Source organism: Crassostrea angulata, chromosome 7, assembly GCF_025612915.1.
Source record: "Crassostrea angulata isolate pt1a10 chromosome 7, ASM2561291v2, whole genome shotgun sequence".
Taxonomy (NCBI): Eukaryota; Metazoa; Mollusca; class Bivalvia; order Ostreida; family Ostreidae; genus Magallana; species Magallana angulata.
The window spans coordinates 6,523,617-6,539,598 of record NC_069117.1 but is presented as its reverse complement, the minus strand read 5'-3'; the positions used below and the strand labels follow the sequence as shown (position 1 = coordinate 6,539,598).

The following is a 15,982-nucleotide window of genomic DNA, read 5'->3' as shown; positions in this document are numbered from 1 at the left end:
GCGTTGCTTAATTTTATCAATGACACTGTATTTGAAACACGATAACATTATTACCGCGCAGACGAATCTCAATTAAATTTTAGAAATAAAACTCTGAAACCTATGGGTCACGTGGACAAATTTTCAAGGTAGGTTTTCTCACAAGCAGGTAAACCCGCGAGCTACCTTAAGCTAATGTTCACAGGATATTCAAGAAAGTTTTCAAGCAAACTTACGTTTCTTTATTCGGAGCAGACGACCAAATTAAAAAAATCTCGGATAGTCGCGCACTATAATCCCGACCTCTCAGTTTAGCCGATAACTGGTCTTAGTCGATAACTGGTACAATACCAGTACTACATGTAGATTGAAACAACTAATTCAAACTCATAATTTTTCGAACATAATGGAGGAAAACGTGAACAATCACAAATTCAAACTTCCAAGACCCCGCCTTTCAGTACTCTCAGTACTTTGATTTACCCAGAGAGACCGTGGCCGATCACGGTCTTTTTATTGTACGACCTTTCATGTGATTTGGAAAAAGAGTTTAACAACACAGTCAGTTAAATAGTTTCATTTTTATGGCCACGAATGCTAGTACACACTTATCCTAGTTTATCCTTATTAAGTCATAGATGGATCTGCTCTCGTGATAATATTGCATGTACTAGCTGTCGTGGTCAATAAAGCTGACTTTAATCTGCGTTGGTAAATTCTTGTACCAAAATTAAAACACATAGAAGGCAGTGCGTTCCTTTACTTATACATGTTTACATAAAATTCCTCTCAAGTTAATGTTTTTTAATGTTAAGATTTCCTGAACTGGTGTCAAGTTCAGTTTTAAAAGTTCAGAATCAACTCTAAAATACCATGTTTTACAACATACATGTATAATACAAGGCACAAAGTCATATAAAATTCATTCTAGATTCTAACAACAAAGTCTTCTATACATTCAACTCAACCAGTTTTTCAAAATCCTAAGCTCTGCAATTGATATTTAATGTCAAGTTTCAGAAATAATTAATAAAACTAATAAATTAGAGTGTTTCCTCAACTCCCTAAAAAGCTCCCATTAAAACATGCGCGCGCATCAGGAAGTCAGGATTTATCTGGCGGCCGCCAAATAATTATCTGGCGGCCGCCAAATAATTATGTGGCGGCCGCCAGATAATTATGTGGCGGCCGCCAGAAAATTATATGGCGGCCGCCAGAAAATTATGTGGCGGCCGCCAAATAATTATCTGGCGGCCGCCAGATAAAATATTTTTCCTACGTGGCCCCAACAACATATTCAGAATATGTTCACTTTTTCAATCGCGTGAGAATTCCCGTTTTTTCCCACCCTTGCAGAATGGTTTCGCTTCTAACTGTCTGATCACCCCTGCGAATGTTATTGTCATTCAAATTTTAGACCACGTGGTTTTATTTGACCCTTTCAGTTTCGCAGTAAAAATCGTACCTCGTGTATAAAGTCTATTTCACAGTACATGTATCTAGGTTCTTAATATAGAAGTCAAATATAAAATCTAGAGGTTTATTGATTTTAAACTTTATCTTCATTAATTGGTGAATAAAATGTGTTCTAGAAATAAATGTGACTATACAAAAATTAGTTTTTGTCTCCTGTTGCAACAACTAACATGTTTAAAAGAGATCCCTCCTGAGGATTAATTTTCGATCCGCGCCTGACCTAGTAATAACATCAATAGTGAAACAGACTATACCATTTTATGCAGAATGTTCCTTGAAAATGGCTCGATATACTAAGTTTTAATGCAAAACAGACACCCATTATTTTTTTTAAAACATGGTATTGCACACCACAAGCATCAAACATGGCTATGATTTTATCAAGCAACCCAATGGTTATATTTTCAACCACTCTACACGTGTTTGAACACGAACGATAACTCTGTTCTGAATATTATCGTTTAATATAAATAACTGCTAGATGGTAAAATAAGACATACATCTTGAAAGCTTTTCCTGTTTTAACATAAATCATAGTAGGATGTGATATGAAAAACGACCAGTACTTACGTATTTTGAGAATATTATCCGAACACTTATACTTCCGCTCGAAATTTCACAGGAAGTGAACAAATATCGGTGAAGTCTCGTGAACTTTCATTCGAGCACCTCTGGATTTATTACTTACTTAGCAACGATAAAGAAAACATTCCGAACACATTCGCAGGGGTGTGATGTGCATTGACCAGCCACCCCGCATGAATGGGTTTCAATGTTGACAATCGTAGATCTACGTTTAAAGACTGCATTGTTTTTCCCCTTTTCAGTTCTTTTTGAATTTGATCCGCGTACCACTCAGAAAACTGATTTTTTATGCATTTTTTGAATTCGTCATTTCCAGCAAGATCTAACGGTTGTAATTCTGATGTGCAGCTAGCGGGAACATAGCGCATCCTGACGTTGTTGCGAGTCAGCTAATCTTTGAACTCGTTTACTTGATGTGCTTTGAAAACGTCAAATATGCACAAAGCAGGTACATTGGAGCGACACAATGGCAATTTTTCTCTCACGTTTTCAATATACGGTACTATAATTTTTTCAACATAATCACACTTTTTTCAAAATGTAAGATTTTTTCATTGTTCTGATGCTACTCTCATTTACTGGCTTTCCCAACACTTTACTAAAATGTTTAGAAGCTTTCATTATCCCATTTTCCACAGCGTACTTTGCCATTTTATATCTCTGCTCCGCGGAATAATGATTGTATTCGCCTCGTTTTCTCTTAAGGGATTTAGACACTGCTTGTATGACAGCCCCATTTGCTGCTGAAATTTCCACAGATTTTTCAGGTGTTAGATATGGGTTGGGTAAATATTCATCATGTGGTGTTTCACAAGACGATTTTAGCCAGCGTCGTAACATCTTGACGGCTAACTAATGACTACCGACCAGTGTACAACCGATAATTACTGTTCACTGTGAACAGTTCTTACAATTTAAGTCCAAAGTTGGACAAATTCTCGGTAATGAAAATCGCTCAGAACTAAATTTAATAATAGTTATAGTATTTAAATGATTTTTTTTTTCATTCAAAGAATCCGCGTAAATTTTTACCCGCGGATTAAACTGATATTGTGATTCCGCGGAATTATGACCCCGTGGAAAAAAATACGTCTACAGTATTTGTCACATACAAGTATTATGGAGAGTTGTTTTTTTTTTAAATTTTAATGCTAGAGAATTATACATACATTCACCTACTGTAAATCCTGAACAAATTTTTACACATACAGACTTTTAAGTTAACAACTCATGTAAAATAAAGTGAACATGAAAAATTTGGACAACAGATAGCAGTCAAACACTATTTTTTATCAAATGATTACACACCTTTCTCCTAAATTGATTCCCGAGCTCCCTGAATTTGTGTAATGAATGGGAGACCATTTCTTGGAATGCTGCAGGATTGGTTCTCATGTCGTCCATGGCCAGGCAAGTGTGAACTTCATTCTGAAATATTTACATTTATACATACATAAATTTATCACAGATTACATTAAGCGGGAAGCCCCAGAGAACAATCAACCTCCAGATTTTTTACCTTAAAGTCATCACTTTTGACTTCCAGCCATGGGCGACATGAGAACCTACTTCTTAAATATAGGTTGAACCTCCTCTAAAATACAAAGTCAATCAATGCATGTAAACACACATCCATGTGCATGAAACATAAAAATTATATTAAAAACTTTTATAAAGGCATATCAGCAAATGTATTTTATGGTTTTGATATTGACAACAAATTCAATTTGAACCTTGCATGAAGCCGTGTTAATCTTGAATGCTTTAATGGTGGCAGACGCAGGTGACTTGCCCCTCAGCTCTGCCACTTCTCTTCGCAAAAGGGCAACGTCACCTGTGAGCTTGTCCAATTTTCTAACTGCAAATATAATATGCTATATATATATATGTACATATAATGAACAAAAATGGCATTTTATCGAGTAACATGGCGTGTTTTAGCTTCAATTATTAGCAATTTATATATATATATATATATATATATATATATATATATATATATATATATATATATATATATATATATAAAGACCTGAACACTGCATATCTAAAAAAAATGATAATAAAATGCTAATATTGTTCCCAGATTTACAGCTATACAACAAACATATAAAGTAACGCTTGTGTGATTTATAGTATTGTTTTGTATTTTGAGAACAAAAACATGAAAAAAATATATATATATAACTTACTTATTTCATCTGTTCTGTCATTCCTGATACTGGCCGGAGGATTAAGGAAAAGATCCTGGGAACCACCTGCAAGTGACTCCGTCTCAGGAATAGTCTCTTGGGAATCCTTTTTAAGATAATACAAAATAATTGATATAAAACGAAAAACTAAACATTTGCCTGGTACTGGTAAAAAGGTTAGGTATGACACGAATACATAACGTTACATATATAGCCTATGTGTAGGGGCCGGGGGTAAACAATTTTAAAATATATATATACTGCACTGATAGAGTTTACATTGACTTAAAAATACATAAATTCAAACCAACCATTTGTAAATATCATTTTCAAATACATTAACACACGTCAAACACAGCTGACATTTGTTTTGGACCTATTTATAACTCACCGCAAATGCGTCTATCATCTTCGGATTTTCCCTTATGACGTCTGCTTCTAAAGGGGATGTTGTAGTCGTGTATCTTCGATTTGCGCATTTAAATTTAAAACTCACTTCCGATAAAATATATCACTTGTTGTGTTTTATATTTAATAACGTTTACAATATTTGTTAGGTCTCCTTTTCAAGCGTAACTGGGTAAACGCAATAGTGCGTCAATGAAAATTGCTACGATACACCCCTACGGTTCTCAGTGAAACCAATGTAAACAATGATGGCGGGCGCGGATCCCGCAGAAGACTTGAATTGCAATGTATGCAATTTTCAAACAAATAGAAAAGCATTTTTTCACCGGCACATACAATCTGAGAGACATAAAAATATGGTATTTCTTCAAAATGAGCAGCATTCTCCGACAACAGAGGATACCGTATCTTCAGAAAAATGCCAAGAAACTTCCGCAGAACTTCTACTGTCAGAATTAAGACGAGACTGAATTACCGTCCGATGAGTATAGGCCTAGCAATCATGAAAACAATGAAACAACCAACAGTGGACATGCTAGATCGTACACAACATCAGATTCGCAAACCCAGGGAGATTGGTATCCCTTCACATCAAAGATTGAAATGTTGTGCTACATTTTTATGAGTTCCGCATCTCATCCTGTGGTAAGTTTAATTATATAAGCACATTATCCTCCTTCACATATAGACCTGCATGTACACACCTTATTTCATGGACAGTTGCTTTATTTGATATGTAATAAAATTAACAAACCCAGTACTTTTTATCATCATCATCTCTCTCTCTCTCTCTCTCTCTCTCTCTCTCTCTCTCTCTCTCTCTCTCTCTCTCTCTCTCTCTCTCTCTCTGGTCCTACTAAATTAACAGAGAATGCTAAAGAACTCAAGAGAATCCTAGATACATGTAACTCGTAACTCTATGATTATTTCATTTCCAATTAATAACTTTACTTTCAACGACCAGCTCTCTCTCTCTCTCTCTCTCTCTCTCTCTCTCTCTCTCTCTCTCTCTCTCTCCTAAAAAAAAAATGAAAAAAAATTGATTGGTACTGTACTGGCGTGCGACCAGTTCTCGCCGAGTACCATTTCTTGCCAGTACAATGTGACATCATTTTTCGTCTATAATTTTATGTGATGATAAAATGACGTCACAATGTACTGCAAGAAATGGTACTGGGCAAGAACTGGTCGCACGCCAGTAAAGCTCTTCAGAATATAATTAAAAACATAATTACTATAGTAACAATGAGGTTCTTTTTTTTGAAAATTGAAAGGCAAATAAATTGTAAATCATTATTCAAAATGTTGTAGAGTGAAGAAATTGTCAAATTTCTGTTGTTCGTCCTGAGAGAAGCGGGTGTTCCTGATGTCCCATCTCTTCTTAAACTGAAAAACCTTCAGTTTGGGAATTTGAATTGGGAGGATATGATGACAAAGGTATCCACATAGTTTACATGTAACATTACATGAATTGGTTTAAATAAAATTTATGAAATTATTAATATACCGTAATATATATATACCTTAGTAGATGAGATTCTCTTATACATTACATAATTTGTGGAATCCAACATGGCGTATATATACCTTATTATAAAAAGGTCATTTAATCTTTTTAAGGGGACAGACCAGAACGGCATTCAATTTTGGATTTTAAAACCGAAGGAATTATTAAAACTTTTCATTTCAAATCCAAAGGTGTTATCAAAAATTGTCAGGTAATGAGGACATTGATGTTAAATGCAGATATGTATACACTTAATTTTCTTCTAAACCCCTTAAAAATCACTTAAAGTTTTAGGTTTGATTTTTAATTCACTTGTAAGTTTTTTTAGACATGGACAGAGCATCGGGGGCAGCATAGATTTTTGTTTTGTGTAAAATTTACATACAAGTATAAAAAATTAAAGGATCATGGAGTTGCCCCCCACTATCCAAGGAGTATATGTAAATATTGATATGAAATACCGTTAACAATAACTAATTTAAGAAGAAAATTAAGTTACCGTATATGTACAATGTAGACTAAGCTTACCCCCCCCCCCCCTCCCCCCTCCTTTCCAGTTAGGATTTTGGGAAGTTCCTCCTTTTTCTTTTTGTCAAGATATTTTTTATGAGTTGCCCCCGGCCCCCCACTTTCCAAAACATTGCTACAGTTCCTGCTAACTGAAACTCATACTCATAAACAATGACATGAAGTATCATTTAACATGTATATTATAGGAAACCGAACAGTCAAACAGGTGTGATATCTCATCCTGCTGATGCAGATAAGTGGAGGAATGGCATAAACTTTCCTGTGAATGAAGATGGGATACCTCCCACAGTTACCATGCCAATCAATTTATTTTTGGATGACACTTCAACCCATAGGAGTAAAAGGTGGCTACCTCTACGTTGCATCCAAATGCAACTTTCAGGTACATGTACATACATGTATATTAACATTTGCAAATATGCTCCCTGATAAGAAACCAACAAAATAGAAAATTAAAAACAATATAAACTATGTGATATCGCATCTCAGTGATTTGTGAACTTTTTCATTTGCTTTTTAATTACAGACCCTGAAACGTGCTACTACACCAGTTGCACGGTTCGGTTCGTTACGCTTTATGAACGGTACGGTTCGCTTTGTGAACGGTACGGTTCGTTTTGTGAACGGTACGGTTCGCTTTGTGAACGGTACGGTACGCTTTGTGAACGGAACGGTTCGCTTCTTGCACGGTACGCTTTGCTAAAAATAGCTGCACGCTTTGTGAACGGTTTGCGCGCTTTATTAATGAGGTAGGCGTGGCCTGAACGCTTTGATTTTTCTCCATATGATTTTGTTTAGTTTTTGCCCGATCTACTTCAGCAAGGTGGTAATTATGACAAGAATTTTTCTTTTTTTATATGATATATTACAAAAGAATTTCAATCGATCTATTTAAAATCAGAACGTCCATCCGTTCCCTCGTTTTTGATACGTTGCGTGAATCGTGTACTCAGTGACAACTGGGAAGCGGGGGTAATTTTAATTTTGATCAGTCTGTTATTATTAGTATTTAATTTAGATTAATGTAATCATTCAGATAGATTAAAAGAACTGTTTGACTTTAATCCGATATATTTTTGTTAATTCAGCGAGCTGTCGATAATTTTACAGAGCATCTTGAGTTTTTATTTCTATACATGTACTTGAGTTGAAGTCATTAAATACTTCTAACCCATTTAAAATTGCTATAACAAATTGCCCCGACTTTATTCCGATATTTTTTTAGTTTAGTTTCCTTTATCGTTGTCTTGATTCTCGGCTAGTTTTTATTATTCATAATTCGTATGATCATTCTTTATTGCGTACTACTGCAGTACTATTGCCGATCGCCGATTGCCTTAGTGAATAGACGATGTAAAATTAATGGATAGATAAGAAATCTTGAAATCAACTGTTATACAGTTTTTTTGACACGAATTTTTATTCATTTAAATATTAATTCTATAATTTTCTTCACTTGTTTGTATACACAGATCATACCTACATCTAACCAGTCATCGCCTCTTTTATCTGAACTAAGATCGCGTGTATAGTCAAAATGTGACTATTAGTTTTTGTTTTTCCGTTAAACTATACATGTTCATGTAACATAATTCATACGATATGTACACAACTGGATATACACAACAAGTCAATAACTTTTATTTATATAATGGCGATATTTATCATTCTGTTGAACAAGTGTCCGCTCTTCACTGTATGCATGCGATAAAGCTGACGTTTTACAAATGCTGACTAACCTGTTTATATTTTATTTAACTTTTTACACACATACTTGTTGTAAACAGGACACGAAAAAATACCCGGTAATCAACAAATGAATGTTAAAAGTTATGAATATATAAGAATTTATCTAGTAACAAAAATAATACGACAGCGAGGGAAAACGACTCTGGTCGCCAGTACATGAATTATAATCATGAAATCGGAGAGAAATTATTGTTGAATAATTTAAAATAGGAACACTCTTTTCAATAGGGATATAAGAAAACATAAACAAAAACGTTTCATTCGATAATTTTCTTCTAGCCATATAGGAGGAGCCAAGTAGCACGCGGCGCGTGGCTTGATCTGTACTGTTATATACTTAAACTGATTGACAGGCGAAGCACGTGGAGTCCTGAGATAAAATCTCGCTCAGAAACCTAAAGCGAAATTTTAAATAATAAAGTTCAGTGATAAAATTTTAATTTAAGTATTATAATCAACACACAAGTTCTCTCTCTCTCTCTCTCTCTCTCTCTCTCTCTCTCTCTCTCTCTCTCTCTCTCTCTCTCTCTCTCTCTCTGAGGGTGTATGTGATTGTGTGCAAACCATTTGGAATTATTAGATTTTTATTTGTATGAATTGAATTCATTTATTTTAGACTCATGGTTTTCACAACGATTTCAACACAATGACTAAAAGTTTGCACAGCGGACGATGTACATATAGATTGATCTCGACGGTTAAAATTTCAACGCTATTTCACATCACACATATAAGATTGAAAATAAATTTTAAAAAAGCTGTGTTTGTGCTTACATGTACTTGTTATCTCATTCAACTATTTATGATTTAATTAATCATTTTTTTTGGTACATTAATGTACCCAGTAAATGATATTTTATCGCAATATGTGAAAATCCCGCATGTATAGAGTCGCTGAATTGTTCCACGGATCCACGCACCGATAGTCTTTCGTGTAGTTGTTTGTGTCCATTTCTACAGACGGTTCTTTTGTTTTTTAGAGATTAAGAAAAGCCATGAAACTAACAAAGTAGAAGTAAGATATATTCAGACTATACACACGACAGATTGTGATGAGTAACCTAACAGGTGCCCGTGGAAAGGTGTGAATACCGGCATCTCGTGTACACCTATTTAAGCGTCCAAATATACAGAGTTAGTTGTAAAGTACAATAACTGCTAAAAACCAAAGAAAGACAATAACACCTGTTGTGTATAGAACCAAAGATCAGCTTCTGTACACGTGTTTCGCGCGAGTGAATTTTGTTCATGTGAAATCACGACGCCATTACCAGCTATGCGGGAAATAAAGTTGAAAGTTATTTTATGAAATGCGTGTACTTTTTTCCGTTCAATGCTTGCATTTAATGCATTAAGATTTTGTACATGTATTTATTTACAATTCATCATACATGTATGAGTGATTTTTTGTTTATTTATTGGTACATAAATAGCTCAAGAACAGATCACTCGAGTGACCGGTAATATGTGTTTGTCATTTACATTTTCTGGGTCTGCGTAACTTAAGTCGACATTTTTTTTTAATTTAAAAAGGATATAAAATTATATATAGATATATTTCAACCTTGTTTAGCCATAGTGTATATATATATATTTCTAAACAAACGCTACTTTTCTAACGTTTCGGGTAACGATCTCTCTCTCTCTCTCTCTCTCTCTCTCTCTCTCTCTCTCTCTCTCTCTCTCTCTCTCTCTCGAATCACTTAAAGCTATGTAAAGTCCAGTATGTACCCAATGTTTCAAACATTTCATAAAAAAAATCAAAATAGTATAACCACGGATTGTGTGAACGTTAATAGTTTACAATGTTTAAGAAATCGGCGATGCAAGTTTTGTCGAAAAACAAAGAAATGGTTACGGTGTAAGAAAGGAAATATTTTTGTGACTGTTTTAATAAGAATAACAGTTTTAAATCTTAGTATGTGTTATCTAATCCCGTATAAAAAATCTAGCAAAATATTGAACTTATCTGGTCAGCGATAATCTCCGTCCGTATTCATCGAAAGACATTAGGTCAATAAGCCATATATGGAAGTTGCACGCTTATTGCACGGTACGGTACGCTTTTTTGTCCGTCTGGAGGCGGGTCTTGCATAAATTATCTTGGACGCTTTTTGCACGGTACGGTTCGCTTTGTGAACGGTACGGTTCGTTTTGTGAACGGTACGGTACGCTTTGTGAACGGTACGTTTCGTTTTGTGAACGGTACGGTTCGTTTCTTGCACGGAACGGTACGGTTCATTTTAGAGGTGTAGTAGCACGTTTCAGGGTCTGTAAGTAATAAACAGCAATTTAAAGAGTTCACATGGATATGTTGTTGGTTGGTCACATGATCAAATCCTGTGAAGCCCAAATTTTGCTGTTTATTACTTATTTTTACGTTCAAAAAAGACAAATCATTTAGAACTGTTGAAATTACTGAGATTTTAAGTTTACAATAAGACAAGCGATAAGCGGGTTCTATGATCATTGTGACGTCACGAAAAAGTTCATACAGAATTGAACGTCTTAGCTATTCTATAGGTTCATTTAAGGAAGCATATTTGCAAATGTAAATATTTATATATAATCTCTTCATGCTTGTTTTGGTATATTATTAAACACTTCATTTGTGATATTAAATATAATAGTATGAATTCTTCGGATTCTCTCAAAGTGTGATGACCAAGCTATTTTGAAATAGGGAAATTATATATTTGATGAAAAGTATCTTTTGCTTTAAAATACAACTTTAAGGTTTACCACTGTGTGAAAGAATGAAACAAAGTTCTGTGTTCTTTGTTGGAGCATCAGAGAAAGTAGAAATTATGGACCTGGGCCAGTTAGTGGTTGACAACATATTGGAGTGTGAAAGGTTTGACACATTTTGTTGGGTATTATATAATTCTCTTTCTGTGGTGAAAGTTCTTTTTCAAAATACTTAATTTTATGAGGATAAATCTGTAAACTCAGGCCAGCTAAATATATAAACTGTAAAATATGATACATTAATTTTCTAGGGAAGAGGTTGAAGCCTTTGATGCAGAAATGGGACAAGAATGCACCATTAAAACATGCATTGATGTAGTTGTGGCAGATTATGCAATGATGTCTTTTTGCGCAAATCATTTAGGAGCAGCGGCAAAGAAGTATTGCCCTAGGTGTTTTGTATGTTGCATTTACTTTTACACATTTTTTTGGACAAAGCTGTCATACTCAACTTTAAAAATAATAAATATTACAATTACAAGTCTTTTCGGTATCTCATGGATAGTATGAGGATGCAGAATATAAGGATAATTATTGTGTACTAATTTTCAGACAAATCAGAAAATCATTAGATATGACTATCCGGAGATAATTACTGATCATTAGGTGGTAATATGCAAACATTAAACTAAGTCAGCAAGAGTTAAGATTTTAACTGATTATTTCAGGCAGATGCTGACAATTTTAACCATATTTGTCAAAAAAGAGAGCCTGATGAAACACGACGCTCATTGAATATCCTGAATATGAGAAGTTTGGAGAAGGGCAAGCAAATGCTTCGTTCAGAAAAGGGAATAAAAGAGCATGACAACTGCTTTTGGGATGTCATAAATCCTCAAAGGTACATGTATATAAAATAATTAATATTTTCTCCAAAGTATCCGCAAAATAAGAGTTGTCCTGAACATAGTATCAAATTTGTACTTTAACTTGAGTGGATTTTCATGGAAATACTTAAATTTCTCTCTGCGGGTGTATGGAAAATACAATAAAGTTCACTAAATTATCTATAACTTAGTTGATAATAATTAATAGTGTTGGTTATTGTTCTATAAAGAACACATATTTTTTCAGCCATATTTGAATTAACCAGGCTGAGCATTGTTTTTCAACTATTCTATTTATAATAGTGACATTCCTGTTGGATTACTCCATTTAATTCCTTTGGGATTAGCGAAACACCTTGTCAAATATATTGTTGACAGTGTGGACAACAACACATTAAAGAAGATGTCTGCACATCTTGATGCTGTTGTTCCTGGTGGCAGATTTTTTGAATTCTTCAAATACATGCAAATTCGCCAAGGAAAGGACTTTAAGTATTATGTAAGTTGTCCTTGTTTTGTTTTGCTTTTTTTAGGAATGGGAGGGTGGAAGGGGTTATATATTTGTCATCGTATATCAATGACAATATATCTTTGTTAAAAATAGTTTGAGAACCTGATATAAATATTTGAAGAAAAAAAAACATTCCAAAATTGTATACACTGATCGAGTTAATTTACAATCCATATTGTCTCAATTATTTTACATTTATGATTATAACAGTTGCAGATTGCACCTTTCAACATGATGTTTGCTGGAGTTCCACAGAAATATGTAAAGATGATTTCCTGCTTGTCATTGGTAAATCCAATTTATGAAAATTGATTCTTGGAATTTAATCATCCTGTGCCAAGCTCTGCAAGCAAGCTATATAGTACATGTATCAGTCTGTCATATATTATCTCCATTTAGCCATAAATGTACATGAAATTTGATTTTATGATAATGGTTTAGATTCAGCTACAACTGCATAGTGAGAGCTTTGATGAAGATGATCTGCAGCATCTACAGTCAACCATTGACAAATATCTCTCCTATATCAAAGTTCATACACCTGAACTTCAAAGGAAAGCAAAGTCACATCTCCTTCTTCACATTGTAAGAAAGACAAACTTTATTTAAAGAATATATGGAATGCTTGTGTAAATTAGAGTGTAATGCTAATGGGAGACCTGTTTAATTAGAATACATGTGTTCATAAGCTGAGAAATAAATCAGATCATATCTTAAATATACTAAATAAGCATTCTATTCTTACATTGCTCTAATAATAATGATTGATGCCTATATAATTAGATTGAGACTTTCAATTACATGTATCTAAGAATATTTGATGCAATTCTCATGATTCTTACCAAATACCAATATATTAAACACATTTGTTTTTTATAGGTTGATGACATAAGAAAACATGGTCCCCCTAAATTTTACATAGAGGATGCCTTTGAAAAAAAACCATGGCACCATAAGGGATCAAATCTTCCTTCAGAATCAGAAGGCACGTAGCAGGGACACTTGTATCAAGTTTACCAAGCATACAATATGCCAACATATTTTGTCTGGGGGATATTTTAAGGAGTCTGAAGAATGGTTAGTATTAGGTAGTATCTAATTTACCGGTACTCGAAAATTGAAAGGACTTATGACTTAAGTTGAATGGTGTAGCAGAAATATTTTATTGCAGGAAAAATGCTTCAGAACATGCTCTGCAGTTTGGAGGCATGGCAGAGATACAGAAATTTATGGGAGAGTCAGTCACCTCAGACAAAAAGATGCCAAATGGTACAGTCCGAAAACTATGCCGCCAGTCAAATAGACACACAATGACTGAGAAAATGACTGATGAGATGTTATCCCTGCTGACCTCCAACAATCACTCTCCAGATGACAAAATTCAGAGAGGATCAGCTATCACAGCAGGTGGTGAAATGGTCAATGCTGGTGACTGGGTGGAGTATGGGACACCAGGCAAGAATGTATGTACATGTATAACATTTTAAAGTGATTGTGGAGAATGAAGTAATTAGGAGCATCCTCATTTTTAGGTCACCTGAGTCACTCACTAAATATATAAACCAGCAAAATCTGTTCAGGGTGGATTTAAAGCTGTGGCCATACATTTATTTTGTTAGATTTTACATTTTGATACTGACTTTGTGATAAACATAAACTTTGATTCACAAAACATCTCACGAACATCTTCTTTTCAGGGTTGCTACGATGCTCTGAAAGCCGAAATCGACAGCTACTCTACCCCAGTTATAGGGGTCGGAATCACGATACTCGTCATTGAGGTAGGTATTGCTGTCATCAGTCCATCAGTCCATTAGTCTGTAAGACTGTCCCAGGCATCTTTATAGTTTTTCATTTTATGTTTTATTATTGTTATATTCAACGAACATTACATGAATATAAAGCGTTATACAATAATGTTTCATGAATTTGCCGTAAGTTATGATTTAATTCTTATCCGATGACATACTTTATTTTCAGCTGCTCGCAGTCATTTTTGCCTTTGTGATTTGTAAACAGACTGGTGAAGAAGTAGTATAAATGGTGGTGCATCTGATTGAAATATACATGCAAGTTCTAGTTGCCTGCTTCTTAAAATTTCGATTTTCTTTATATAGATATTATGAGACTTATATTATCCTTATCCTGACACCATTTTGATTGAAAAAAGATGACGTCACTTTGTGATTCTTGATAGAGAGTACTGTCCAATCAATTTATTTGTGGTATCTGTGTGTTGTAGAAGTATAGTGGAGTACAAGCTGCATCTGTTATAAAGCTGTTCATATTTCAACAAGGATGAAGACCAGATCTGCAAGCGTGTTGTTGCAAATTGAGTATCGTATGTACGCTGCAGTGAACTTTTACCATTTGTCATATGCATACATGTATATAGGCTTATATATATAGATACATGTAGTAAATATAAACGTAAATGCATTGGATCGTTGGTATTATCTAGTATTAAATACTGTAGTACTTAAATACTCTTTTAGAAGTACTCATCATTGAAGAAGCAAAAAGAAGCAAAAAATATTACTATGGTTGTGTAAAGATCTGTTTCTATGTATCTACACCGAATAAAGACTATCTTTGTAATATTGACCATAGTCCAACATTTTCTCACTGACTTGATTATCTGAAAAGCCTAACCACAGAAGGCAACTAGATTGTAGTTTTATGTTGATGGACTCTTTATTCATTGTTTGATTTTTTTGTCTTTTTTTATTGTGAAAACATTTTTTTGAAGCTAGTAAGTAACTGTAGTGAAACAATCTTAAAACATTTTTAATTACGATTCAGTGTGGAATTGCCATTTGCTGAATTCATTTCCGATGATTTTTTTAAATATAAATTTTGTGTTTTCGTGATTTTTATACCAATGATATACATTGTAGATAAACAAATCTTAATTTTTATTTATTTATCACAATCTTGACGATTTAATTTAAAATAAGAATATTTCAAAATGGTGTCTTTTTTGTACAGTGCAAAACATTTTTTATGTCCTTATTCCTTTCTTTTATACTTTTGTACGTCACACCCTATTTTTATAAAATGAATTTAATTTGTTCTTTTCTAATTCAGGGAAAAACCTTTTATTTGGTTTCCGGTGTTAGTAAGCACCAGTAAAATACATGTATTTAATTTAATAGGATCATTTTTACTTAATATATATGATATTTTAGTTTCTTCTGCATAAGATTTGTAAAATCATTTTTCTATAATTTATGTGCTAACGTGGTTTTAAAAATACATAAAAATTAAAGTTTGTTGTCAAGAATTGAGTCATTTGTTTTTAACCCACCCGAATACTTAATACGCCCTGGCCAATGACACAACACATCTTTGTATATCGTTTACACAGTCACTCCTGCGAATGTTATTGTCATTTAAATTTAGACGTTTTATTTGACCCTTCCAGTTTCGCCGTAAAAACCATGCCTCGTGTTTATAGTCAATTTTCTAG

The 15,982-nt window shown here is 34.0% G+C and overlaps 2 protein-coding genes and 1 pseudogene across 2 annotated transcripts in view; 1 reads left to right on the top strand and 2 right to left on the bottom strand.

Moving 5' to 3' along the window:
- Window positions 1–15,982, bottom strand: part of LOC128157185 (out at first protein-like) — a 147,758-nt gene that overhangs the window by 64,347 nt on the left and 67,429 nt on the right. The window lies entirely within an intron of this gene.
- Window positions 3,162–4,668, bottom strand: LOC128157191 (uncharacterized). The gene is made up of 5 exons (XM_052819630.1): window positions 4,624–4,668; window positions 4,233–4,338; window positions 3,774–3,898; window positions 3,560–3,634; window positions 3,162–3,468 (listed from the first exon to the last, which is right to left on the bottom strand). The coding sequence occupies exons 1-5, from the start codon at window positions 4,639–4,641 to the stop codon at window positions 3,316–3,318; spliced, it is 477 nt and encodes a 158-aa protein (XP_052675590.1). The 5' UTR covers window positions 4,642–4,668; the 3' UTR covers window positions 3,162–3,315.
- LOC128157192 (uncharacterized) lies at window positions 4,734–15,846 on the top strand (annotated as a pseudogene).

Coding starts and splice junctions, on each gene's coding strand:
- LOC128157191 (XM_052819630.1), bottom strand. Junction 3,899..4,232: donor TGACAGAACAGATGAAATAA/GTAAGTTATATA, acceptor TTATATTTGCAG/TTAGAAAATTGGACAAGCTC. Junction 3,635..3,773: donor TTAACACGGCTTCATGCAAG/GTTCAAATTGAA, acceptor TTTGTATTTTAG/AGGAGGTTCAACCTATATTT.